This window comes from Prinia subflava, chromosome 5, assembly GCF_021018805.1.
Source record: "Prinia subflava isolate CZ2003 ecotype Zambia chromosome 5, Cam_Psub_1.2, whole genome shotgun sequence".
Lineage (NCBI taxonomy): Eukaryota > Metazoa > Chordata > Aves > Passeriformes > Cisticolidae > Prinia > Prinia subflava.
In genome coordinates, this window is record NC_086251.1 from 17,018,291 (window position 1) to 17,044,202 (window position 25,912).

The window sequence follows — 25,912 nt, forward strand, 5'->3', positions numbered from 1 at the left end:
TGCAGATTTCACTGGTGGACAAAGCGAGGGCAGCTGCCCTTTTGGCAAGTGCCTTTCCTTCATTTGCTAGGACTCTTGCTTTGTAATGTTACTGTCACAAGTTGCTCTTACTTGGAGAAAAGGTTGACAGCATCAGATTTTTCACAGGTGGGATTATCTCCTGTATGAAGCACCAGGATTCAATGTGGAAAACTGAGCTATGTTCAGCTGCAGGCTTCCTGTGTGCTATCAGTGAAGTCATTACAACTCCATCTTAAGTGGATTGCTTGTACAGTGGGAACCAAAATACCTCCTGGTTCACAAGGGTGAGGAGGCCTAACTTGGACATGCAACTAAAAGTGCATAGCTGACAAACACACCTGCCTGGGTAGATGCTTTGGGACTGAGCAGCAGCACATTTTTCCTTCAGGTTGCATCACGGGGCTGCGGTTTCTTGGGTTTCTGCAAACAGCAGCCGCATTCCTGCCTGCTTTGACCAGGTGATGCTGAGTTGGTGGCAGCAGCAATGTCACTGTTTGTGTCAGGCTGAATTCAACATGCCTGTTGGCCTTCCGTGTACAGGGGGAGATGCCTGTTCAGTACGTGAACCAGAACACTTGGCTATACTCTGAAAGGGCAATTGCCCTTTCCTATTGTAGCCAGTCTCGTAGGTGCACATAAAATGGCAAACTCCCTGTTTTCTCTGAGATGTCCTGGGCAGTGTGTCAGAATAAGTAATGTCCTCAGGACTTTCTGTTCCAGGTCACATTATGCCACACCTGTCACATTTTTTGTTGTGATCTGGCTCTAAATGCTGCATCTGCAACCTGTGGGCATAGCTGCCTGTCCAAAAGGGTGTGGAATGGTGTTCATGTGGCATGGTTAAGGATCTGGACATACTCCTCCTTTCTAAGGTCTGTTAGGAAAACGCATGGCCAATTGGTTTATCCAGGCAAAACTGAAAATGGACCTTGTGTTTGGGCCCCTGCTTAATCACTCGTCCTCTGAGGACCATTACCCAAGTGCTTGCTCTTAACTCTGGTCACCATAGCAAGTCATCTCTTGCTGTTCATGGCCTTCTTCACCCTTCTTCTGTTTAAGCGTCTCTGATAAAGGTCTTGATGTCATTGCTGGGCTGCCGTGCGCTATGTAAGACTGGCTGTAGCTCTGGTAGCCCATGCCCTTGCCTGCCACACAGAGTACTGAGAGCAGTGCAAAAAGCCTTGTTCACAAAAGGCACCATTATTCCCCTTTCTCACCGGGAGTCCAGCCTGGCCCCATTACGGACAGGGCTCGTAGTGCAGACAGCAAAGCAGGACATTTGCCCCGCGTCCTGCTCCGTCAGGCACCGTCCTACTTTGCCTTGCTTATTCTCCGGCTGCCAAAGGAGGGGCAGAGGACTGTACAGTGGGTGCCGGTGCTGGCAGCGGCGCTCCGCCGTGCCGGCCCTGCCCGCGGGTTGTGTAACGCGGCCGGGCCGCGCTGCCCGTGCGGCCGCAGCGCCGAGGGGCGCGGGGGCGGCGCCGGGCCCTGCTCGGGCCGGTTCGGGGCCGGGCGGGGCGGAGGAGCCGCGGCACCGCCCGCCCCCAGCGCCATTGGCGGGGCCGGGCCCGCGGGGGCGGGCGGCCGGGACAGCGGCGGGGAGCCCGGGCCGAGCGAGCCGCGATCGCCGCTGCGCACCGCCGTACCATGGTGGGGGATCACTGCAGCCTCCCCGGTGAACGGCCCGTGCTCGCTCAGAGTCCCAAGCCCGGATTAAGCTGCAAGATGGTTCTGCAGGCGGTGGGCAAAGTGCTGCGGTAAGGACGGGTCCGGCGGTGGCCGTGGCGCCGGGCGGGCGGGCGGGCAGGGCGGCTGCCCACGGGGCATCGCGGCGGAGCAGGGAGCCGGAGCTCCAGTGACAACTCCGGCCGGGGCGACGGGCGCTCCTGAGCCCCGCTCTCTCGGGAGGAGGGAGGGAGGCTGCTTTTGGCTCCCTCTGCATCTTGTGTCGGGATCGGGGAGGCTGGAAGTTGGAACAGCATTAAGCGCTTGGAGAGGAACATTCGTTCCCTCTTTATACGGCAGTCGGGTTTTGTTTGCGCTTTCATGAGAACTGGGTTTGCACGACGTAAGCAGACAGCGAAGGTCCTGGCTTGCCTGAATAAGGAGTCTGACCAAGATGCTACATATGCTTTGGCAAGTTTTCTAGAGAAATGTTGTAAGATGAGGGGGAAAAATTGCTCATGCAACTCAGAAGGGCTTGTGTGAACATTGAGACGTGGATGACTGCAGAGACCAAAACCAGACTCTTTGGCAAAGGATGTGCGTAATTTGATTCGGAGGAGTTCTGACCCGTTCTGGTTGGCAGGGAAAATCATCACCACAAATATTAGGATTAGGAGCCTCGTTCAACAACTGCAGCTTTTTATTTTGGTGGTGTTCAGATATTTTTCTGGGATCTGTGGAGAGTTGCAGTGCTGCTCCAAAAGGGAGCCTTGTTCCTCCAGCATAACTTTATTTGGCAAGCTTTCGTTCGTCCCCGTTTCCTACTGTCTGTTGCCAATTGTTAAATGTTTGTCAACAGAAACATTATCCCTCTCTTCCTCCGTTGACTCATGTCTCTCCCCAAGCGAGTTTAAGGGAGACATTTATTAAAGCAGAGTGTTCTGATCACAAAGCGGCTGAGCTCTGGCTGGGACTTCAGCTAGAGGAGTTCGCTGAGCTTGAAGCAGCCTTGGTGGGAACAGCTGCTTAGATTTGCTCTTTAAAAAGTCCCGTAGTGCAGTCGGCTTGAGTTTGTTTTTTTCCCCTGTTAAGAATACTTACCCGTTGAAAACATTAATTTACAGAACTGAGGTTTTTCTTTCAGCTTTTTAACTAGTTTAATTCCCTTCTTTGCATTTTTTGGGGGCAGCGTATCTATAATTCAATATGGTGTTACACAGCTGGTCATATCATAAAATCCTTTGGCCAGCGACTTGCTATTCATGATGTGAACCTTTTGAAGTTTTTGGTCGCTGTTCTATTGGCAGCACTCCCAGATGTAAATAGATGGGTGCCTCTGTAGGGAAGAATTGCCAAACCTTTTGTTAAGCATCTATGGCAATTTATTTTAAAGTATAGGTGAGTTCCTGTGACTTAGCAGTGAAACATATATTTTTAATTTGTTCGGTGCACACTTGAAAAAAATGGAACATTAACCTCTGCCTTTCTCCTCCTACTGGAGTATGTGCAGAAATTGTCCATAATATTGCTTTTCTTCTGAGATTTCTTTTTGATATGTACTATAAAACTACTGGGAAAGCAGGAAAATGTTTTCAGACATGAAATATTTTGGACTCATGAATTAATAGCATAACTTTATTTTGTTGAGCTGTTACTAGATGGAGTGACTACTATTTTATAGAATGTTCTTCTAATGTATTTTTTTGTTCTGGGTTATCATTTTTTGCTTGTGGTTAGAGAAGAATGTGTAGTCACAAAAACTTTCTTTAGATGCTAGACTAGTTCTCTTATTTCTCTTCTTGAATCTGGTTCAGATGCCTTATCTGACCGTATGTGTGTTACACCATCCCACTTTATTCTGTAAAACATAAACTCATCCTATTCTGTAAAGAACTCAGGCAGTGTGAAAGCACAGGCACTGGTGGAGAGCCAGGTAAATACTACATCCAATCAAAGTTTCCTTATTGCAGAAATGGCACATTAGAGCTTCAGAAAGTGTGTGCCAGTCAGTGATGGTGGAGGAAGGAACCACACGGGACCTCATTTAGGCCAAAACTGGCAGCTTGTTGGTGACAGCTGGGATGGGATTTCTCTGAACAGAGGCATGACCGCTGAGCTTCGTCCACCTTATTGTTGGTAGAAAAGAACAGGAACCTTAAATGTCCTGTGCTTGAATGCAGAGGTGCAATGCCATGCCGAGAGAGTGACCACCTCACGTGGTAATGCATAAGTTGTAGTCATAAGAAGTTAAATGAGATGTGTCCCAAATTACTATAATATCTTGCCATCTCATTCGGAGTGAAGGTAAGAAATACCACTTCTAAGTCTGGCCACCTGAAACTGCTGATTGAGTTTTCTGCAGTCTATACGATGCTAAACTTTGTATGGAGTAATTTTTCTTCTGTTGATCAGCCAGTGGCTTAGTGATGAGATCAAAGGGTATCTTGCTTGTGCACGGCCTGGTGTTATGAGCTGTCCCCACTGTATTTTAGGCCCTTTCTCACGCCTAACTGGGAACTGTCAGGATCACATTTTCCTCCCAGCCTTCCACAGCCTGCCAAGGAATTGCAGAAATTCACAATGGACAAGGCATAGAATGTCTGTGTTCGCTCTGAACTGCCTCCACTCCCATCTCTCTCCTGCTTGTGAATTATAAAGCTCAGTTGTTCTAGTACAATACTTAATCAGTTTGATTTCCTGCATAGCAGATTTCTTGTGTTATTTACCTTGAGTGTGAGTAGTTACAGCTGATGAACTTGAAGCTTTTAAAGTGCAAGCTGTTTTCATTAGTTCGTAGGTCCAGCTCCTCCTGCCTGCTGGGCACTGTGTGTGTCACCCGTTGGTACGAACAGCTGCAGGAGCAGGGATCAGTACACGGAGGAAACGAGGAGGGAGGTGTGAGAAGCAGAAAGACTTCATGAGAATAGCAGTCCTGAGAACCTGAGAAGAGTCCAAAAGAGCGTGGGGGAAAGACAGCTGAACCAGAAAGGGGGAAAAGTGTAACAAAAGCAACAGATGTATTCTCAGTCTTTCTAATTAATGTTTTATGAAAGGCACGGTTAGGTTTATTGCTCTTTTAAATTATTAGTGATTCAGCTATGAAGAACTCCGGAGATGCTTGTATCTTTCATCATATTGGTTAGTAAACTGTGTTTAACACTTCAGGGATGGGACCAAGGCTGCACACTTGTAATATTAAAAAAATTGAGACACCATTAGAAAAGTGTCATCTCCCCTTTAAATTAGTCACAGCATAGCTGAGAAGTTCCTTAACATGGTGTTTAATTAGAGCTGTTTAATTTCATTTCACTTCATATGTTTTTGAAATATGTTAATGTCATTTTTCCCCTTTTCTGTAACGAATTGTGCTGTTATTTGGCCCGTAATTAGAGAGGAAAAAAAACCTAAAATGGATGAGGTTTTTCTGGTTTTTGTTATTTTGATTTCTGTGAGTTGGTTCTTGAGAGATGTGGAAGGGGAAAGGGCGAAGAGTATTATGTCAAAACTTGGAATGTTGTTCTGGTTTCTAGCATTATTTCATTAATTGTCCCAGTTTCTTGTGACACCATGGATTCCTGTCAGCTTCCTTGCAGAGGTCTGTGTTTTACTGGACTCAAGCAGCACAAGTAGAAGGAAGACTCAGGTTCCTGGGATCTCTCCACTCTTTGGTGCCAGCAGATAACAGAGCCAGCCATAAGTGTTTTTTTGGAGCCATATGCTTCTGATTTCAGGACAAAATGTTCACTGCCTGTGCCAATGCCTGAGTCCTGATGCAGGTGCTCGAGTGTGTTTGCACTGCTGTGACACTTTGGGTCCTGCACCAGCGATTTTCAGAGGTGATATTCAGAGGCTGTTCCCCGTGCAGCTTCCTAGAATGTGTGTTTCCTTTTAAGTCTCCAGTGAAGCTGAGTCCCTCTGGGATAGCTGACTATTAATCAGGGATACAGTCGTAGGAAAGAGGAATGATGCAGGCTACACAGATGTCACTGCCTAATGTCTTTTGCTAAACTACAGTATGGTTTATATGTACATGCTGTCCTGGATGAGTGTGGAAATAGATTAAATCTCCCCTTTCTCATAAGAGCCTCATTTTTTACAGCATTGGACAGGCACTGATTTGGATACCAACTAAAAATAAAACAACCAAGCCCACTCTTTTTTTGGTAAGCACTTTTCAAGAGTGTAGTTATTTGTCTTCACTGTTAGGGTGATAATGATTGTTTCATTTGGATAAATTAGCAAGTTTGAGTTGGCATTCTGGATGCTGCTATGTATTTTTATAGCCAGCATGGAAGGTCTTTGAAAAATTAAATTCCTTCCCTATTTCTCAATTCATAGATGAAGAAGATGACAACTAGTGTCATCAAGATGAGGAAGAAACCAGATTGATTTTGACATTCTATTCTGGTTTTTAGGTGATCATGCAAGGTTGTCTTCTTGTGTTCATGAACCAGGACATAGATGGGTAGGAGCAGAGGAGAAGCTCCTCTGCCTGGACTCCCATGGCAGAAGACATCTGTTATCTGTGATGCTTGCATGTATCAGGAGGACTAAAGCAAATATTTAAAAAATCAATCCTGTTTTCTAATTTAGGCAGAAACATTTTTCAATAGCTTAGTCCAGTTCACAGTATTAGAAAGTAATTAGAAGAGCCTTGTTTAACACTAGCTAATCTGATTAAAGCAAAAGCCTGGGACAGGCAGAAGAGAAGGGAGGCAGGACAGTATGCAGGGTAAGGGGCCTGTAGGCAAAGCGCTCTTCAGAACCACATTGGCTATTTTTATCCTGTTCTTTTTTTTTCTCCCTCCCACAACTTTGCATTGTACTGAAATAGTTCAAAATGTTTATGGTTCAGGGCAACTGACATCACTAGTTGTCATGCTGTGTCCTGCTGCATATTTCTGTAACAGGAGCTGATTTCTCATTCAATGATGGCCTTTTGGGACTCTCAGCTGCTCAGAAAGGACTGGTGACACTCTGGGGCAGTAACATTGGCAAGGGGTGACCAGGCAGGAGGGACTCTGGTGGCTCTTCTGTCCAAATGGGAGCGTGGATGTGCTTCTGGAGATTGCTCTTTGACACGAGCGTCCTGTCCTCGGGACAGAGCTGGTGACAGGAGACAGGCGTGGGTGGCGTTGCCAGCCTGATGGACTCACCTGGCTGGGCTGTGCCTGCTGGAGAGGCGGCTCTCCCTGCATGTGCTGGGTGTTCCCAGCATACACAGGTAGCAAAGTCTCTTCTGGCTGTAGACACAAAACTTGTAGTGCTCTGCTTGATGTTCAGCCCTACAGCACGCTGTAGGATACCTCTGGCAAAGCCATGTCGTGACTGAGGCTCTTGCTGGAGCTCAGGATGTGGAGCTGTGTTCTGGGAAGATGCTGTGTCTCACAGGCAGGTCCAGCACGCCAGGCACTCCTCTGTTTCTTGGGGATAGTCCTCTGTCTGCTCACTTGTGTTCGCTGCAGGAGTGTCATGACCCTGGGGCATCTGTGAACATCGGTGAACCATGTACAGTGTATTAACTTAATGAAGAACTTGGTATCTTTCTTCAGAGGTATTTACAGCATGGAGTTGTATTTTGGTTACATGTTCCACATCCTGTGAAGTGATAGCCAGAGGGAGAATACTGCTGAAATTCTCTGTGTTGAAACAACTCTCTAAGGTGTCTCCAGAGCTCATACAGAAAGGGCTCCTGGCCAAGGCTTAATAGCATTTTCCTCTTGTTTAGATGCAAAAGAATGCTTCTTTTTTTACTGAAGATGCCTCCTGGACACTTTACAAAGAATAGATACGACTATATTCTCAGACTTGTGAAATTAATCACTTTTCTTTTATCTTGTTTTCTTGGTATGCATATAGGAATTGTTCCAGATTTTAGCTGCTTGTTTCAGTCTGGAAGATAATTTCATTTATATATGAGCAAAGTATGAGTGTGCAACATTCATCCTTCAGGGAGTTGACTACCATTTCTGGTTTGTCTAAGTGTTTCCTGTGTTGCAATAGCCCATGTTTCTAGTGCTGCTCTTTATGGGAAAACGACTTATTTCATACAATTTCTGTCTGCTCTTCTCTGGGGTCTCAAACATCTGTGCACTCTAAGACCTTTACCAGGTAGGTTTTTAGGAGAAGAAAAAAGTCCTCTGTAGAAGAGCTTTTCTCTTTCCATTCTTGATTTTTTTTGAAGAGATGTGGTGTTAGGAATGTGATCTCCTATCAGTTATCCTGTCTCTAAGATGGCTGAGATAAAAACTATCTGTTGCTCTATCAAACATCTCTCTGTGACTACACCAAAATTGAGTTTGTTAAAGCATTATTTAGAGGGGAATTTTTAAATTCTTTTCTTAATCCCTGGTGCTGTGAGGTTCAACAGAATCTTAACTAAAACTTCAGCAAATTGCTGTCAGAGAAGAGATGTTGCATTTCTTTTAAGAGCTGCCAGCACCTAGTCTCTGGAAAGGGAGGGGGATTGGATGTATGGATTAACCCTTTCTTCCAGCTTTCTGAAGACAAAAACGGCATCTTTGGGTGAGTGGAGCCCATTAGCACTGAAGCCAGATTGCTTGAACTTGTCAGGAAATTCTGCTCTGTTAATTTTTCAAGTTCTTTTCTGTCTGGTACAGAAATAAGTTCAGAAGTGCTTTTGCTCAGACAGCAGGAACGTGTGGTAGCAGATGCTCCCCAGGTGAAAGGAACATTGTGGATGTCTGTGTGATTCCTTTTATTTTTAAAAAAGGAAAAATCAGCAGTGAGTGCAGCTGTCCTCAGAAGGGCAGGTAGTGGCAAAATACTGAAACTCTTAGCTTACTGTCTGAAAAAAGTAGTCCTGGCACACCATCCAAAGTACATCAAGTTACTGAAGAAAGGCGGCTTGGGTCTCTTCATTGGTGGTTTATGTAACTTCACACAGAGGTGGGATGACATGAGGTGCACCTTGATGGCTCCACTCACACCCAGACACCCGGATCAGCTCTCAACTGAAATAGCTATTTTTTTGTTGCTTTGCGGCATAGAAAGGTTTTTTCATGTCTAGGTATATCATTCCAATCAGTACATTTTTAAATTCACACATAACCATCCCTTGCTTTGAGGGGTGCCGCTGGGTTGCAGAAGCTGAGCCAGAAGTGTGGCTTCATGTTGCATTTTTAAGGAATGTCTCAGGTGTTGGTCTCAGCTTTATGAACTGATAATTGCAAATCCCTCATAAACAGTTAAAGATACGTTTTGTCATTTGCAGGTGCAGCCAGGGGAATGAAACAACTTCAGTATGCAACTGTGCATCTAATTTTAGTATTTGTTTTTCAAAATTACAAGTTTTCCTATACCAATTTATTGGTCGTGTTTTCAGCATTTAATTGAAAGACTGCATTTGTATTTTAGCAGGCTCTTGGAGGTAACACTACCAGTCTGGGTATATCTGTGAGTGTTTCCTGGTTGCGAGTGGATCAGTGTGTCTGTAAAGGTGTTCCTACTTGCTTTTCAGTCTCCTGTGGTACATGTGGAAAAGTAATAGATTAGGGTTGGGAATCACTGCTGTCTCACTAGCTAATTAACAGTGATCTAACTGTACCAGTAATTAAACTATTACCCACTCTATTTTTTTTCAATCAGTCATTCAAATGTTCTTTACTTTGGCCTATGAATCCATAGTTTGTATTTTAAATAGATTTTTTTCCTTCCTCTCACTCTGTTGTACAGAAAAGCTTCAGTGTGCTGTTTTCTAAGAAATTCTGAAACAGCTGTGTGGTATTGTTGACAAAACTGAACAGAACATTGCATCATTCTGTCAAAAATCTTTAAAAATTAACTGCATGGTTACGCTAGTGAAAGTTTGTACGTACCATTTGTTAATGAAAGTTACCTAGTTAAGAGAAGGCTTTGATTCCTTTTCTCACTGGTTTTCTGTGAGAAAGACACACAATTTACGCCTTCTATGGACTTCCAATTTTTAATTTTAACAAGATAGTTCACTGTAAAACTGAAAGGCCCTGCTTCTTCTCACGGGATCTGGTCTAAGGCATGCCAGGAGAGGTGGGACTTACCTGGACTGACTTTGGTTTAAATTAAAGATAAAATATTAACAAAAGGGGGGAAAAATAAATTTGATCTCTGCTATTGAGAAGTGACTTTGACTCATAATATTTTCTGGTGAATAAATATCCTTCCTAATTACAATGCTGTGGTTAATTTGAAGTGTAAGAGTTGAATTTGTGGAGCTTCATACAGAGGCTGAAAATTTGAGGTGGGGCTGCTTCCGCACACTGGTATTTCATTGCCCAGCCTGCTCAATAACTAATGACAGGTAGGTGATTGAATTCCCTTGAGCTGTGTCTCTCACTGCAGCAAGATGCACATGTGTGTGCTAGTACACATGCTTTAAAAGTGAGGTGACAGGTGCAGGCATGCAAAATTGCTTATAAATAGTGAAAATAAGTTAGATTTTTCCCCGCCATGCTGTGTATCTGAGTTTGTACTGTGTATTGAAGCTCCTGCAAAGCAAGCTGAGATGTTTAAACTAGCTGTGGTGTTACCTCTGTTTCTGTGTGCACTCTCAGTTGTGGTGTGCCCTAGCACATTTCTGTCTCTTTAACCACATTTTTTAGGAAGTTTATGTGAAGGCTTCAGCTGTTGAAGTCCTGCCTACTGTGTGATATAGGTGTCATTTTCCAAGGTGGAACCATAGCAGGAAGGCAGGTGCTGAACTTACTTCCAGCCTCTTCCCAATAGAGACAACTAACTTGTCCTTCTGATGCAAGACACTTTTTGTGCCTAAATAGTTGTAATTTCACATTTCAAGTACATGAGACACTATATGCACTCATCTTCCAAAACAGAGTATGTGGGTAAGCTTGACCTGCATATCTAACGTGGTTTTGCTGTTGCAGGTTTTCTTTAGGCTACAGTGGTGCATAGAACTAGTTTGTATTGTCGTATAATTTTTGGTTGTTGTCACACAAAGAGAGCTTGCAAGGCAAGAAGGCAGTGAGGAAACTAAACCATTTTTCACAAAGACAAACTTGTCTGCACCCTGGTACTCTCTGAACAGAACGAGCTGTCTGCATTTGTGTATCTTGGGCTATATAGCAAGAAGTCTGATTGCTGAAGCCAGGTTGCCATGGTGAAATAATTCCCAGCAATTAAAGCACAGTTCCATTCTGAAAAGCAACTCTGTGCAAGCTATGTTGTGAAATCTCGCATTTACGAGGCCATGAGGTTTCCAAATCAAATTTGCTTGGTTTAGAAATAAAAAAGTAGCTTTGCAGTCTTCCAGCTCTACAAACTTCATCAGGGTTGGGACATAACAGTGCCTTCAGTGATTTATGTGCTCTGGTGGTGAACTCCCTGCCCACAAAGGTGCACCACACGGTACTGGATGTGCTCATCTAGAGATAACAGGGCTGTATCAGAGTAGCCAGGAGGAGCAGTTGCTGCCAAAACCTGAATTTAATAATGACGTAAAAGTCAAAATAACTCTGTGTTCCAATAGGAGATTAGCGGATAATAAATCACTGATTAAATTAATAGACATGTCAGAAAAGACACAGGGAACAGATTTGCTACGTGAGAATTTTTTGTGTTTTTACGACAGTACATTAAATTTTTCTTGCAATTTGCAGAGTTTAGAAACCTTAAAAGAGACATAAAACTTTTTTTTTTTTTGTCATTTACATTGTTTTTCCTTGTTCTCTGCAGACAGTATTTCTGGCCTCCAGAGTTTCAAATTGTCTGCTGAAAAAATACTGCTCTGAATATAATAACAAACCTGACAGATCTATATTTGTCTTCCTCAGAGTGAAAAGAGTGTTAAAAGCCACTCCAAAAGTTGCTTTCAAATCTTGGTGCAGATCACTTCTCTTCAAGGCTCTGTGGGCGACCTTTCTACTGCAGCACATGTAACAACCAGGCTCACTGGCTCTGCCATTGTCTGCTCTCAGTTGAGAGCCAATTTTCTCCTTCTCTGTGTGTTTTAATTAGAGAAATGTAAGGTATGCTGTAGATCTCTGCCTTGAACTGCAATGTTTTTTGTTTTAGAGAAAGAACTATTTATCTCTGCTGGTTTCCAAAGGTCCTTGGAGAACTAGCTAAGATGTAAACATTTACCTGGGATGAAATGAATTCTGGCCCTACTGTGTTGTTGCAGTATGGGAGTATTTTGAGCAGTGGAGGGTGATGAGGAAGCATTTGTGTTGCTTGAATAGTAATGACATTTTTTCCTCTAAGGGAGGCAAGGATACATCCTTATCTTGATACTGTGTAGGGACCGGATGGGTTTGGAGTGTTTGCCTGGGGACTGAAATGAGCTGTGTGTTAACAAGACAAAGCCCAGATCAGAGCTCCAGCCTGGGTTTTCAGCTGATGAATGGCAGGGCAGAGATGTCCTAAAGAGTCAGGATGGGGTGACCTCTCCTGTCCCCACACCAGGGTCTGCTCTGAGTGCCATTCCAGGGGAGGAGGAATTGCAAGCACGGGAGAATGTAGTATGAGACACCATCTGATGCAGGGATTTGGGGGTTGCCCTCTTTCTGCTCACTTTTGGCTTCCTTTCAGACAGTTTGCCAACTGGAGACTTTAAAAAAACAAAAAAACAAACAAAAGCCACCGCTCCATGTCATTCCCAGGCTCAGGACTTGGGCAGCTCTGACTCAATGCTCTGCTGTGTGGTTTGTTCTAAGCATTGAGTAAATTAATTGTTACAACACTTAGTCTATGACCTACTGAATCTCTGTTACCACGGACCTTATTTGGCTCCATGTAAGGATGTTGAAAATAGAAAAGATTAGTCCTTTTTATTTCCTATTTCCCAAATTACCAGAAAACTGGACTGTAGTGAGTTGCTTAAGCAAAGAATCTTGCTGAGCCTTCATGCTGGCACCTCCTGTTGGGATATGTGAGGGCTTTTTGCCACCAAGGTAAAAGAGAACATTTCAAAATGAAGAATTACTCGTTATTGCTTGGGTAATTTTGTTTCTCCCAGTAAATTCTTTCTTTTAAATTATATCACTGGCTCTCAGAAATAAGCAATCTGTTTGTTTCCTATTGGACATGGCTTCCCTGGTGTCCCAATTGTGTTATCTGGAGGGGAACCTGGAGAGGGCAGTCAGGAAGCTGGATACCTCCGATCAGTCTGGGGGAGCAGTTCTGCCAGGTAGGCCCAGGGAAGAAAGGGAACTCAAGTACAGTGTGTTTTACCACAAGAATGTACTCTGCACATTTTTGTAGCATTAGCTGAGCTGTGGCGTGCCTGGCCTTGCCTCTGCAGCCATTCTTCCCAGAGCTGCATCAGAGACAAGATGGAGCACTCTGGGTGCCTGCAAACAAACCCCTGGGAGTCTCAGCAGGGAGTTCCTGTGCCTCTGACACACCACGGTGGGCAAACACCAGCTTGTGCTGGGAGGTGATGTACCGGGGAGGTAAGAAGAGCCATAGCTGTTTGGGTTGGAAAAGACCCTTGAGCTCATTGAGTCTGCCATTAAACCACATCCACACATCATAAATGCTTTTAGGGATGGTGACTCTACAGGTTCCCTGGGCAGCCTGCTCCAGTGCCTGATAACTCTGTTGGTGAAGAGTTTTTTCCTAATACCCAGTCTATACCCTGAGGCCATTTTCTTTGGTCCTATCCATTGTTACCTGGGAAAAGAGACCTTTTCTTGCTGCAACCTCCTTTGAGGTATTTGTAGAGAGTGCTGAGGTAGCGTGAGGCTCCTTTGCTCTTGACCACACAAGCCCAGCTCAGTCAGCTTTGTTCTGTGTAAGACTTGTGCTCCAGCCCCTTCCCCAGATAGGGAGTCCTACAAAAGGGCACAGAGAGGCCTGATGTACTAGGCATGGCATGGTGCAGGTGCCCCATGTTCTTCTTGCTTTGCCAGCAGCACCAGCTGGAGATCAGTCTGGCCCTACGGAATGTTTTGGGCTTTCTGTTGAGAAGCAGCATTATGAAATAATGTTATGGCACTTGTCATCCTTAACATGCCTGCCATGCCTTGGCACCGACTGTTTACAGCAGAGCATCCGGAGGCCAAGCAAAGATTCCCTTTTAAGGCAAAGAGCCACTATGAGAATCCTCAAGAAAAAGTTTCCCTGGCATGCAGGGTACATTCTTCTTTCCTCCTCCTCTTAAATAAACTATTAGTAATTTTTAAAAACAGAACAAAAATGAAGAAGCAGAGCCAGAAATACTGCCAAAGACGCTTTATGCTGCTCAGCCCCCTTAGACCTGCACGGCAACCAAGCCCTGGAGCTAACCCAGGGCAGGAGAGGCGAAGAATGAAGCTGAGGTCAGAGGGGTCTGTCAAAGACCTGTGGCAAGAGGAGATCAGAATGAAGACTGCCTTAAAAAGCTTAGTCTCCTTCCCTTCCACAGCCCTGGAGAAACGCACCATCCTCAACAATCTGTGAACAATTGTACTGAATGCTGCACTGGGATTTGGACTTGCTTTCCAATACCTTGCACAGCTTCCTTTCCCATACTGTTCTTTTCTTTTCTCTCCCAATCCTGAACGTGGATGTGTACATCCAGGGTTTGTGTTCTGAGTGCGCTGTCACGTGGCATTTCCAGCTGAAGACTTAGCAGTGATCTGGGTTAAAACAGGACATGGGATTGCAGAAAAACCTCCAGAGGTGCTAATCTTGTGCTGTTTTAAAGAAAGAGGGGAAATAACAAACATCATCTCTAGCGTTGTTCTCAAAGGAAGGGCAGCCCGACTGATGTTTGAAGGAAGCTGTAATTCCCCTTTTTGTGCATGCTGTACCAGTAGACAAAGACACTGAATTACCAAGAAGGGATTTAGGCTCTGTAGCCCTTCTAAGTTTCCAGTTCTTGCTCTTAACTGAGGAGAAAAGGCAGTGGGCTGCTGGGTAGGAAACTGGACAGCCTTCAAGAGTTTGTTCCTGACCCGTAAGAACTGGCGTAACCTGCTTCTTCATTGTTCTTGTCACTTGGACTCATAAATTCTAGCTCATAAAACTGTTTCCTTCCTGCTGTGAATGGGTTCAGGACTCCCATGCTTACGCAGAATGTTTGTAACCAGAAATTAACTGATAATTTCTTTCCAGTAAAGGGCCACATAAAAAGCCTGTAAAGGTAAAAAGTGTGTCTGTGAGCAGCTGACCTGGTTTACCTTACAAAGCCGTCGCCTTGTGTGCATGGCTGAAATCACTGTGTTTTTCCTTTCTGCAAAGGGAGTACTTTAGAGGGAGAGACCTTGAATAGTGGAATATTTTTGCCTTATTGTGTTTTACTCCCTCTTTTGTTCCACTCATATCCCCTTTGACTCCCTAGCCAAAGAAGGGAAGAGGAGAGACGCTAGAATGCAAACATTCAGTACACCTTTAATTTTGAATTCCAGACCCTTATTCACTGGAAGAATAAAAACAGTGTTCATAAAGTTTGGCCTGAAGGACACTGTTACAATGTTGGCTTACTGCCTCTCTAATTTTCTCTTTTTAGAATCCATCCTTAGAGTGTCAAAAAAGTAGATTTTGGTAGGAGTGCTTCACTTTATAACGCTTCGTACAGTGGTGTATGTTTTGAAACACAATACTTCCAAAAGAAAAAAAGATATTACAGGATAAAAAAAAATCAAAGGCCACAATAGTTTGAGATATCAGCATGTTCAGTGTAGAGGTGTACTTGTAATATTGTGTTGCTGTTGCAGATAGTAACCTCTGTAAAAGTTCTAGTTGAGAGTGCACCATTTAAACCCCAAACTTTTCCAGATTGTGAACTATTCAAATCATAAAGTGCAAGCCAGGTTACTTGAAAGTAACCCCCAACCCCTTGAGTGTTGTTTTTAATATCAGTTGGTAATATTTCTGTGGGCGTCTTTGGTGTTGATGTTCCTTAAAACAATTTTTTTCTTTTTGTGTCATTTTTTGTGTGCATTGCTGTGGACTGTGGGGTTGTACTCTCACCAGCTCTAATGGAATATGTCACAGATGGATTGGCAACAGATGAAACTTGCTCTCTTCTGAATTTGTGGGGATTGCTAGGATTATAGCAGTTAACCTTGTGTTAGGAATAGGGTCAGGTGCTAAAAAAAGCCCACAAAACCCCACCACATTAATCACAAAAATGTCTTTGCCCTGTAAGGTTCATGGTCCATGATGATTTTCATCCTCACAGACTTGAAATGGCTTGTGAGTTTTGAAATTTACAAAAAGAGACATTATTTGCCATGTGAGGCCTCTCAGACCTGTTCGGTAAATTTTCCAATGGAAATTGGGCTGTTTGAGACTTGGTTGAAACCTGAAACTCGTGCATAATCCAAAGGGCACAGAGTGATGAGTTTGCCTGCAGCTCTGGTCATCACCACTATAGACTCTTTGAATAACTTAACTTTCTAAAGTGACTCCTATTTCCATTTTAATATGCCAGACTAAAATGAGAAAACCCACCCATTTACTTCCAAAAGAAAAAGTAAACAGCTATTAATCCCAAGGACAGTTAGTTTGGTGTGGAGGATAGGAGACGTGGATCAAAGTATCATCAGTTGTCCTTGAAGAGATTTCAGTTTCAGATGCAATGTAAGAAACTGCACAGCTTACTGGAGACAACAAGAAATTATTATAGCTGTGCTGGTTTCCTCTGGAAAAAAAAGAATCCTGAACTTGTAGAGATCATCTAAAATAGCATGGTCAATTTGGGGAAGTTTGGCATTTAATAAATCATTAGTCTTCCATAGTGATCAGCTTGATAATAAATCATGTGCATGAGCAGAACCATGGAAGTCTGGTACAATTCCAAAGTGATGTGAACTACATCAGGTTATGAAGCACATGCACATTGGGATGTGGAGATGCTGAGTCTCTGGTCCTTCTTCAGCTTAATCAGATTGCTTCATGTGTGCTTCTTTCCAAACAAACCATGTTGGTTTACAACCAGCACATCTTCAGCATTTGTACCATGAATCAACTTTGAACCTTACAGCCAGTTTCTGCTCTGAAATGGGAATAACACTTTCTCAGAATGGTGCTAAAACTAAACCTTGATGGTTTCTTTTCAGAGCTTTGTAGATGCTCTGAAGTGCAGGGCTTTTTAAACCAAGAAACTACAGAGCATCTGCTCAAGAAGGAAGTTAGAGAAAAAAATTAGAGAAGGATCTTAGGTGACATGGGATGAGAAAACAAGCTGAGAAATTGGCAATTTTATTTGATCTTAACAAAGCAGTTAGACTAGGGAAAAAAATCATCAGTGGGCTGTCACTTGGTGGAGTATCTTGTACCTCTCTGTCTCCAGTGAAATCCAGGCAAACTTCAGCTGACGTTTTTTCTAGCTGGACACAAGGCTGAGTATGGCAGCCCTGCTAGAAACATTAGTGTTGTACAGTCTTTGTCTGGTGCCAGTTTGCTGAACCTTCTTCTAAGATTAAGGCAAGCAATCTCTCTTCTGCCATTTCCCATCACTTTTCTTTCTCTGAAATTTATTTTTGGGTGTGACTTGGTCTGTGGCATCGCATTCAATTGAGTCCCTAAAACCAGAGGCAAACCTAGCCTGGGAGTTGTCTGAGGAATTAGTTTGTACTCTGGTTTGCTTGTCAGTAAAAACTGTAGAGTGCTGTCTCCTTGGATTCCTTGAAGATGTTTCTTTCCTTAATTAGTGTTTAAATACTAATAAACTTGTCTATGGACTTGTCTAAGCTGTGGACAGACCACCAAAGTACTGAATAACAGCTACTTCTGCAGCTGCTTGGGTGATACAGTTGATGTGGCATGGACATGTTAAGACAAATTTAGCAGAATTCGCTAGTTTTTGAAGAAAGACTCACGTAAACTTTAATCAGGACTTGAGGTGCCTATAGCTGTATTTTGAAAATTCTGCTCTTTTTGTGGTCTTAGATGACACTTTGTTATGTTTTCCAATAAACAGTCATTTACAGGTGATGAATTTTGGTGTCTCCTAAATAGAACAGTAAAACTCTGCTGTTCTTGACTTTTTTTGTATTTGTGTACTTTAAACATAAAATGAAAAATTAAGGAAAGCATTTTGAATGAGAAGAGTGCACAAAAAGGAGGTAATGGGTATTTCACTTTGTGCCTTTGGAGTTGAGTCCAGCTGGTGTTTTCTTAACAGGTTTTTGAAACAGCAGTGAACTTGGATGTAGGGGTGAGCACAGAGGGAAGGAAGCTTATTCCTAAACTTTGCACTATTTGGTAATCCTGGTGATTGTGAATGAATGAGCCTTGGTTTATCTGGAATAAACAGATATTTTGTATTCTCGGAAGTATTCTTGGTTGATTCTTAATCAGATGTAATTGTGTTTTTAAAAGAGGGGTTTTTTCCATACTTCTGTATATTCCAGCTTTGTAAGTTTAAAAAAAAAATGCCTTACACTATGGGCTAGTATTGATAGTTCCCAAACTAAAGCCACAGTTTTACAGCCTAGACTGAGCATGACTCAATTAATTTGAGTAAGTCAATAGAACTGAAGTTCTGCCTAATTGGAGAGGGATAGAAGGCCCAATTCAAAATGACATATTTAAGGCTGGATTTTTGTGGAGGTTTTTTTGTGGTTTTCTTTTTGTTTGTTTGTTTGTTTTGTTTTGTTTTTGGTGTTTTTGTGGGGTGGTTTGTTTTGTTTTGTTTTGTTTTTAGTTTGTACTTACAGTACTGGGGCCATGTAGTGTCCCAGCTGCACTGCATGCAGGTCATAGAGATGTGCTGGTGTAAACAATTTCTCTGCTCTCAGAAGCTGGAGAAGGTTAACAAGATGTTTGTGCTGCACATGGCAATTTTACATTCAGGTTTCAGTGGTGTGAATAAATCCTTTGATAGCAGCGATTCTGGGTATTTTGCAGATTCTGTGATGATACCCAAGAGGTTCTTTTTAAACCAAGCCAAAGCTTTGGAAAGGGGCAGAGCATAGGATTCTTCAGGAAGCTTTTGGTTGAAGTGCTCCAGTTCCAGTACAAGGCAGTTGCAGAAAGATTTACACAATCTCTTTAAAAGACTCAAAGCAGTGCATACACTGATCTAAGAGAGAACTGACATTTGTGTGAAAATGAGAGGCTTTGGATTTTGCAAAAGGACAATGTAGTGTTGTTTGCAGTAGCAAACTCGTGGAAGATATTTAGTGTTGAATTTTTGTTTACTCTCTTGAAATGGGGAAGAGATGCCAAAGTGAGGATGAGGTACACCCCACCCATTGCCATCTGATGGAAGCCTTGTCTCAGTCTCTTGTGTCTCTTCTTCTGTGGTTTCCCTCCACAGACTGCCTGACAGATTGTCTTTGACCTCTTTGTCTTTCTTTCCCTCCTCCTTAGAGAAGACTGCTCTTAGCTGATGTGGCACAGCCCTAACCTGGGGCCCTTGGTTTAATTATCCTGAACTACAGCAAAGACAGAAACTCTATCCAAACTACTTCTCACTGATAACTTTTTCCCCCGAGTGTGGTTAATGCAGTTTGTCAAACCAGTATCTGAAGCTGAAGGTATTTTCTGCATGACTGTTACTAGAACTATAATTTTCCTAAAAAAATCAACTTATCCTTGAATGCCAGAATCCTGGCCCCCTCCCCCCCAACCAAACTAAACCCAGAAACCACTAAATGTAGCAAACGCAAGGGTTTGAAGACAGGAATAGTCTGACAATCAGGAGCTGTTATCTAACCAAGTAACCCCTCTGTATTAACAGCCTTGCACTGAGGAATAACTGAATTCTCATGTCCTAAAATATCTCTTTGTGGAGCAGCTATGAGAATTAGTCCAGTTCACTTCATTAAATAAACGTGAGGGACAAATCTGGCAAGCTCCATTTGGATTGGAATGTGCTGCTGTGGAAAAAAGACATGGCAGGAAATGTGCAGGAGTACAGCTCTTGTGCTGAATTCTTGCATTTAGTTTATGTTCATTTTGTATTTGTATTCTTTAGAAAGATGTATTATTTAAAAATATGTCACAGGCATCCCTTCTCAAAACCATGAAGCCCACCTTTCTCATTAGCATAGGGAAGAACGTGGTACCATCTCTTCCCTGCCAGACACCTGCAGTGCTTTCTGCACATCTGTGTAAACACATCATGAGGCTGTAAGTGTCTGTTGTGCTGCTGTCACCACGGTTTCCTTGATTTTCCTTCACGGTGGCTCTCTGAAGTCCCTCTAGTCTTCATTTACCGTTCAGAGAGATGTGTGACAAGACTCAACACGAGTTCAAGACGGTGAACGCTGGCAGCGCTGGTGACCCAAGTTAGAGTGCGGCTTTCCTGCGGAAGGCACATCTCGGTCTCTCCCTGCTCCTGTAGGGATCCTGTGGGTGATGAATCTTTCTGAAGATGGGTCTAATAAACAGATCAGTAAAGAGCCCATGAAGAGAGAAAACTGAGATCATGTTTTCTTTAAGAAGAGCAGTGAGACTTCAAACACCATTTCAGGAAAGATGTTTATCACATCCTCACAGCAAAAATTAGGCCTGCATGTATCTCAGACAGGAACGCAGTGTGTTACGAGCCAAAATGTTAGGTCTGTTTGGTCTGTTTCCTTTGGATGAGGTCTCAATGAGTTTTGACAGCAAACTTAATGCAGTCATCTGCAAAGGTGGGCTTGTCTTGGCTTTACAGATCCTTGAAAGCCACTTTAATGAAGGCAGTCTGACACTAAAAAAGAACAGGCATCTCTTCTTTGTTTTACATTATAATGGACAGTAAGTATTGTCCTATGATTGTGCCTCACCATTAAATAGATCTTCCATCTCTGCTTAGGTGGATTTTTTAACTGTAGGAACACATGGATGTTTGACTGCATAGCCTAACAGACCACAGTGTCCTTCTTCTGAAGTCCTGCTGAATCCCTGGTCCAGGGTTGGGTTGAGAGTCTATTTAAAAGCAAGTGAGAGGAAAACTCTAGTGATTATAGCAAACACTTTACAGATGGGAGATAAAAAGTCAGAGTATGCCATGGAGATAAACATCTTTTATGGAATGTGGTTTCTGTGCTTTTATAAATCCAAATGGAAGGTTATTTCATAATGCATTGGATTTCCAAGGGTTTTCAGAAAAACGTGAACTGGGATATTTCTGTCCCAGGTATCCCTAGAATTGAGAAAACAGGTGTTTTTGTGGTTATCACTGCTTTTAACTGGAGTCACAGATGTTCACTGAAGAAGGCTTCTGATAGGGCTGGAGAGCAAGGAATGCTGTAGGCACAGAACGAGCAGCACCAGCTTTTCCAGCTGTCTCTTGCAGCAGCCGGAATTGCTGTTTCTCACACTCCTGTTCTGCAGGTGACCAGGAACTGTGTGACACAGTTGTTGTTGGTCCTGACATGGGCTCCTTCAGGCACAGAGCCGTCCTGCTGTCACCACTCCTGACAGGCCTGAGGAGAGACCAGTGGCTCTCCTAGGAGTTTGCAATCTCATATGGCCAAAGAGCAGGGGAGATGGAGCAGCAAAATGAAGCTATGGGGAAGGGAATACAGCAGGAGCAGTGTAAAGGCAAATACAGGAGTTTGGAGGAACCAGCTGCTTTCAGGTTCTTGTAGCTGTTCAACAGTAGAACAAACCCCACTTCTCTCTTTTTTAATCTTTTGCAGGAAGTCCAAGGGAAAGCCAAATGGTAAAAAGCCAGCACCAGAAGAGAAGAAACTTTACCTAGAGCCAGAATATACAAAATCCAGAATTACCGACTTTGAATTTAAGGAACTAGTGATGTTACCACGGGAAATAGACCTCAACGAGTGGCTTGCCAGCAACAGTGAGTATTGTGTTCATACAGCTCTGAGCTTGCTGTCCATCCTCAAGAGGCCATTCATTCACTCTTTTTGCTGTTTTCAGTGCTTGGAGAAACACTCAGTGACTATTCATGCTTACTGTGTAATGCATGTCATTATACCTTGAGTAGTAATTAAGCTGTCTCACACACAGCCCAGCTGTGCTCAGCAGCATGAAAGCCTTGATGCATTTCCTCCTTCCAGCTCCCTCCCTGTGGCACTGAGGGCGCTGCAGTTTTGGATGCTCTTTGGAGAGCCATCAAGATTCCCGTTGACTGCTTGCTAAACTGGCTGGTTTTGCATGTTTCTGACTCCAGCTACTGACCTTCCAGAAGCACTGTAAAAATGTACTTTCTAAAGACTTGTATGTAAAGCAACTTATGCCTATAGCTAGAAGTTGTGAATTCTTTTGGTCAGATTTTTTCCTCCCCACTCCTTCCAAAATTTGGTGGGATTACAGTGGATTTAAACAGTAGACAGGCTGAAATTCAGAGATGTGACCAACTACTTGACTGAATGCTGTACCTGCACTTTAGCCCTGATTCGCTGTACTTTCCTGGGCTACTCTTGCCAGTCCTCACCTGCAGCTGTGGCCCACTCTTGTTTATATTTTCAACAGTGTGTGGTAGTAGCAAGAAACTACTTTAAACTGCACACTAGGAAACTTTATAGAGACTCATTAAGAAAAAGTGAGGTGTCCCATGAGAAGTATTAAGAAATCAAATTATCTCAGGAGATTTTTAAAAAGTGGAAGTGTACTAGGTTTCATGCTGGTTGTTTTTACAAGATGTGTCGTGAAAACAAATAGTGCTGTTTTCTAGCCGCTGTGGATTTTAAGTCTGACTTCAAAAGAACGTAGCTGTTTGCCTTCAGCTTATAGCAGAGTATTCTGCTGTAAAGGTGAGGCTGATGATGGAGACACTTTCCAGTCTTGCTGCTTTGTGAGTAATAAGAGCTAATGTATCATGGTGCTTTCATCTTAAATCAAAACAAGAGCTTTCATTCTGTGTACCTCTTTGTTTTGCAGTTCATCATTAGGCTCATTTAGCTAAATCGTGTTTAAATTTGTATGCAAGCTCAAGACTGAGGTTGCTTCACTTGCTGTATTTAAATAATTGTCTGGAGGATAACCAGTGTTTGCAAGTATTTTACCTCTGAATTTCTTTCCTATGTTTATTTTTCAGCAACAACATTCTTTCATCACATCAACTTACAGTATAGTACAATCTCAGAATTCTGTACAGGAGAGTCATGTCAGACCATGGCAGTGTGCAATACGTAAGTCAGTATTTTCATTTTATTACATGTGCAAGGTTTCCATGTCTTCAGAGTTTCCTGGGGGAGGATATTGGTATTGGATGGCATTGGGCAAGTGTTTTACAGCAGGTCTCTACTTGTTGAGAATGTGTCAGCTGTGCATTCTTTTCTCTTCCTTTAGCAGGGAAGTATGGTGGAAATCTGTTTTTGTGAAGGACTAAAAGGATGAGACTCTCTGAGTGCTCTGAGCTGCTTTTGTAAGGTCAGGTCAGAGAGGCAAATGACCATGTGTGTGCTTGGGGGAGAGGGGAAGGAAGGTGGTAAGGAAACTTCTCTGAGCATCCAGGAGCCGCTCTGGCAGTCAGTTGTGAGCTGGGACCAAGGCCCCTTCACAGCTACACACCCCCTCACTCAGACCAGCTTTTCTTATTGGCTTGAGCCAGGTTTCTGTAACAGAGTCTCAGGTATCCAGAGCCTTAAAACTGACTTGGTACAGTAACTAAATAACCTCCTAACAGCCCAATCTGGTGCCTCCACGGAGGGGCCCCTGGGAACAAGGGCAAGACAAGGGAAACCCTGGGCTTTTATAATCTCACAGTTGAAGAAGCCTGAGTGAGTCTTGGGGTTGTCAGCTCCTGCAGTGTCTCCGAGTGTCACCTGGCAGGGCCACAGGTCCCCATGTCCTTCATTGTGCCCTGAGCCTGCAGTGCAGCTGCCCATGGGAGCAGCAGCCCGGGCTGTGCTGCTCAGCAAGGGCAGGGCAGCGCTGTCCCCACGGGTCCCAGTGCAGGGGTTCAGGGAAGGCAGGGCAGGAGAAGTGGGCTGTGAAAACTTCCCAGGGTGCTTCTGAGAGCCGGAATGCTGACACAGCTCCAGGCTGCCGCTGGGGATAGCCTCTACTCTAGTGAGCCACAGGTTCTCTGCCTGAGCCCCTGGGCACAGAGGATACAAGCGGCAGCTTTGCAAGAGCAAGGAAAACTTTCTGGTTTGGCATTTTTCTGCGTCTGGAACTTAGTAGACTAACACTGACTGGCAGTTAGTTCTGAAAGAAAGCTTTGTAGTGTTACTGTACAGTGTGAATATAAGAAAAAGTTACAATAAACTTCTGCTCCTCATGAGCCCAGTGTAACCTGATGGAATATGAGATCCAGTCAAGTATGAACAAGCCTGTTGTGTTTTGGGTTTTTTCCCTCCAATGTGTTGATAGTCCTTTTCTTCCTTCCTCTTGCATTTCTTGGGATGAATTAACTTGAGATGGATTTTAAAAGAGATGACTGGGCAGTTAATGTCATAGTACATCAAACAACATCCCTGGGAATATGCAACAAAACCATAACTCTGTATTATATCTCTGACAGTCATTACATAATTCTTAGAAGGAAAGCCTTACTTAATGCACTGGGCTATCTTGTACATTTGAAGTTAATATCAGGGGCTTTCTTTGAGAGCAGTCAGAAGCATGCAAAGTGTATGGAGGGTATTTTTGCATGTAAAAGTTGGACTGATAACTGTCAGTTAAAAGCCATGCTAGAGACTTTGAAACCAAGCTGGAATAGAAAGTAATAAATCTCAGCTGGACCCAGATTGTATCGAAAGGAGACACCATGTCTCTAAATAAGAAATGATGAGCAGTAAGATGAGTATTTTGTTGATTCTTGTTCCCAGGCTTGCTCATGTTTAAATTCCTAATGCAGCACTGGCTGTCCCAAGCACTGAGTTTAACTTTTTATCCACTTGGCTGGTGGGAAATAGTGGCTAAAAGGAGGTGGTGATGGAGGACCTGCATTAGTGTTGCTCCATTCTGCTCTAGTGAGCCTTAAACAAGAGTTCTCTGTAAGCACCTTGTGCTGCAGAATAAAGAGAGGAAGTGCCTGTAGGCAACTGCAGCTGTAGCCTGTATTTTTAGTGGGAGGGACTGATAGCAGAATGTTCCTATCCTTTGTTTTGGAAAACTGAAAAATTGCACTATTTGGGAATAACAGGAAGCATGTCTACACTTGGGTGAAGCACTTGAAACAATTTGTGTGTAGCTAAATCATAACAACCTCAGTACCTTCCTGTACTTGGGGCAGGTGGCTGATTCACGTTTGCAGACTGGAGGCTGCTTGCTTCTAGCAAGTGTGTGGGTCTGTGAAAAAGCCACCAAGGTGAGATCAGCTGCCTGCACACCTCAGCACAGTTCAGCTTTGTGGGCTCCCTTCATAATTGTGTTCTCCAAATCCTGATCTGTTTGTTCTTAGATCCTTTCCTAGCTCTGGTAAGCTAAGGATGTGCTTGTTGTGTTGAGAAGCACCAGTTGCTGTGGCTCACTGTGCCTTGGACCTGTCTCCAATGTATAAAGAGAAACCCCTAAACACTGGTGTCAGTTGCTGATTAATTGCTGAGTGTCTGGTGGACACTCCAGGCTTGGCCTTCAAGGGCCATGATCTGTTTGTTCCTGTCCTTTGGAATAAAATAGCACCTGGCTATGTAAGATTGCCATGGAGTTACAGTACCTTGGAATTAAGGTGCAGTTGGCTAATTTTTTTCCCCATGCTGATTTCTTGGGTAGTTCCATATGAAAGTCTGCATTCTGTTCCACTTTCATATTTTCCCTGCTCAGTTCCTGATGATACATTTTGGATCACACCATTCTGGCCATGCCTAAGAAAGACTCTAATTATTTATGGTTGAGATGTTCAAGTAACTATTGAGAACTGGTTGCTCGTCAAGTTACTTGACTTTCAAATTGCACTGCAAGTACAAGTCCTAAATTTAAAGTATTTGCTGGCACAATAAGCACTGGTTGCAGTTAAATGTTTGAGGTAAGGTTTTAACATCTGAGAGGAGCTGTGGCCAACTGACAAACTGCAGACAGATGCAGCTTTCAGCCCTCTGTCAGATATGTGAGATAGCACAGCCATCTGCACACAGCGAGGAGAATTTCTGCTTATGGTCACTAGGAGACATCTGACCAAAACTTAGTCTCAGTGTGGAACAGATGGAAGCATTTGCTGGCAAGGTGGGATAATGCCAAGAGAAATACCATAGTGGCCAGTTATCCTCAAACTTTAACAAGGGTGAATGAATATAACTTCGGGAATTACTTCATTTTGATCATTAAGGTGTTTATCACTTGTTATAAAGCAAATACTATATTTTAACACAGTATTATTGAAATTTAGTATGCTTTAGAGCTTATTATTACACAAACCAGCTTTAAAGCATCCTGAGCTATAAACTGGTTTTCTGTCTGACATTTGGGTAAAACTCGTCGAAGTGCTACAGTGAGT

General features: G+C 43.4%; 1 protein-coding gene across 3 annotated transcripts in view; it reads left to right on the plus strand.

The window, feature by feature from the left end:
• MOB2 (MOB kinase activator 2) overlaps window positions 1–25,912 on the plus strand; it is a 109,445-nt gene that overhangs the window by 78,215 nt on the left and 5,318 nt on the right. For 2 of the 3 annotated variants that reach the window (XM_063398191.1, XM_063398190.1), the window contains exons 2-3: window positions 21,207–21,367; window positions 22,568–22,661. In XM_063398191.1, the coding sequence (XP_063254261.1) occupies window positions 21,207–21,367; window positions 22,568–22,661 (255 nt within the window). Of the gene's footprint in view, window positions 1–1,557; window positions 1,779–21,206; window positions 21,368–22,567; window positions 22,662–25,912 lie in introns of those variants that run through there. The other variant, XM_063398189.1, reaches the window with a different exon arrangement.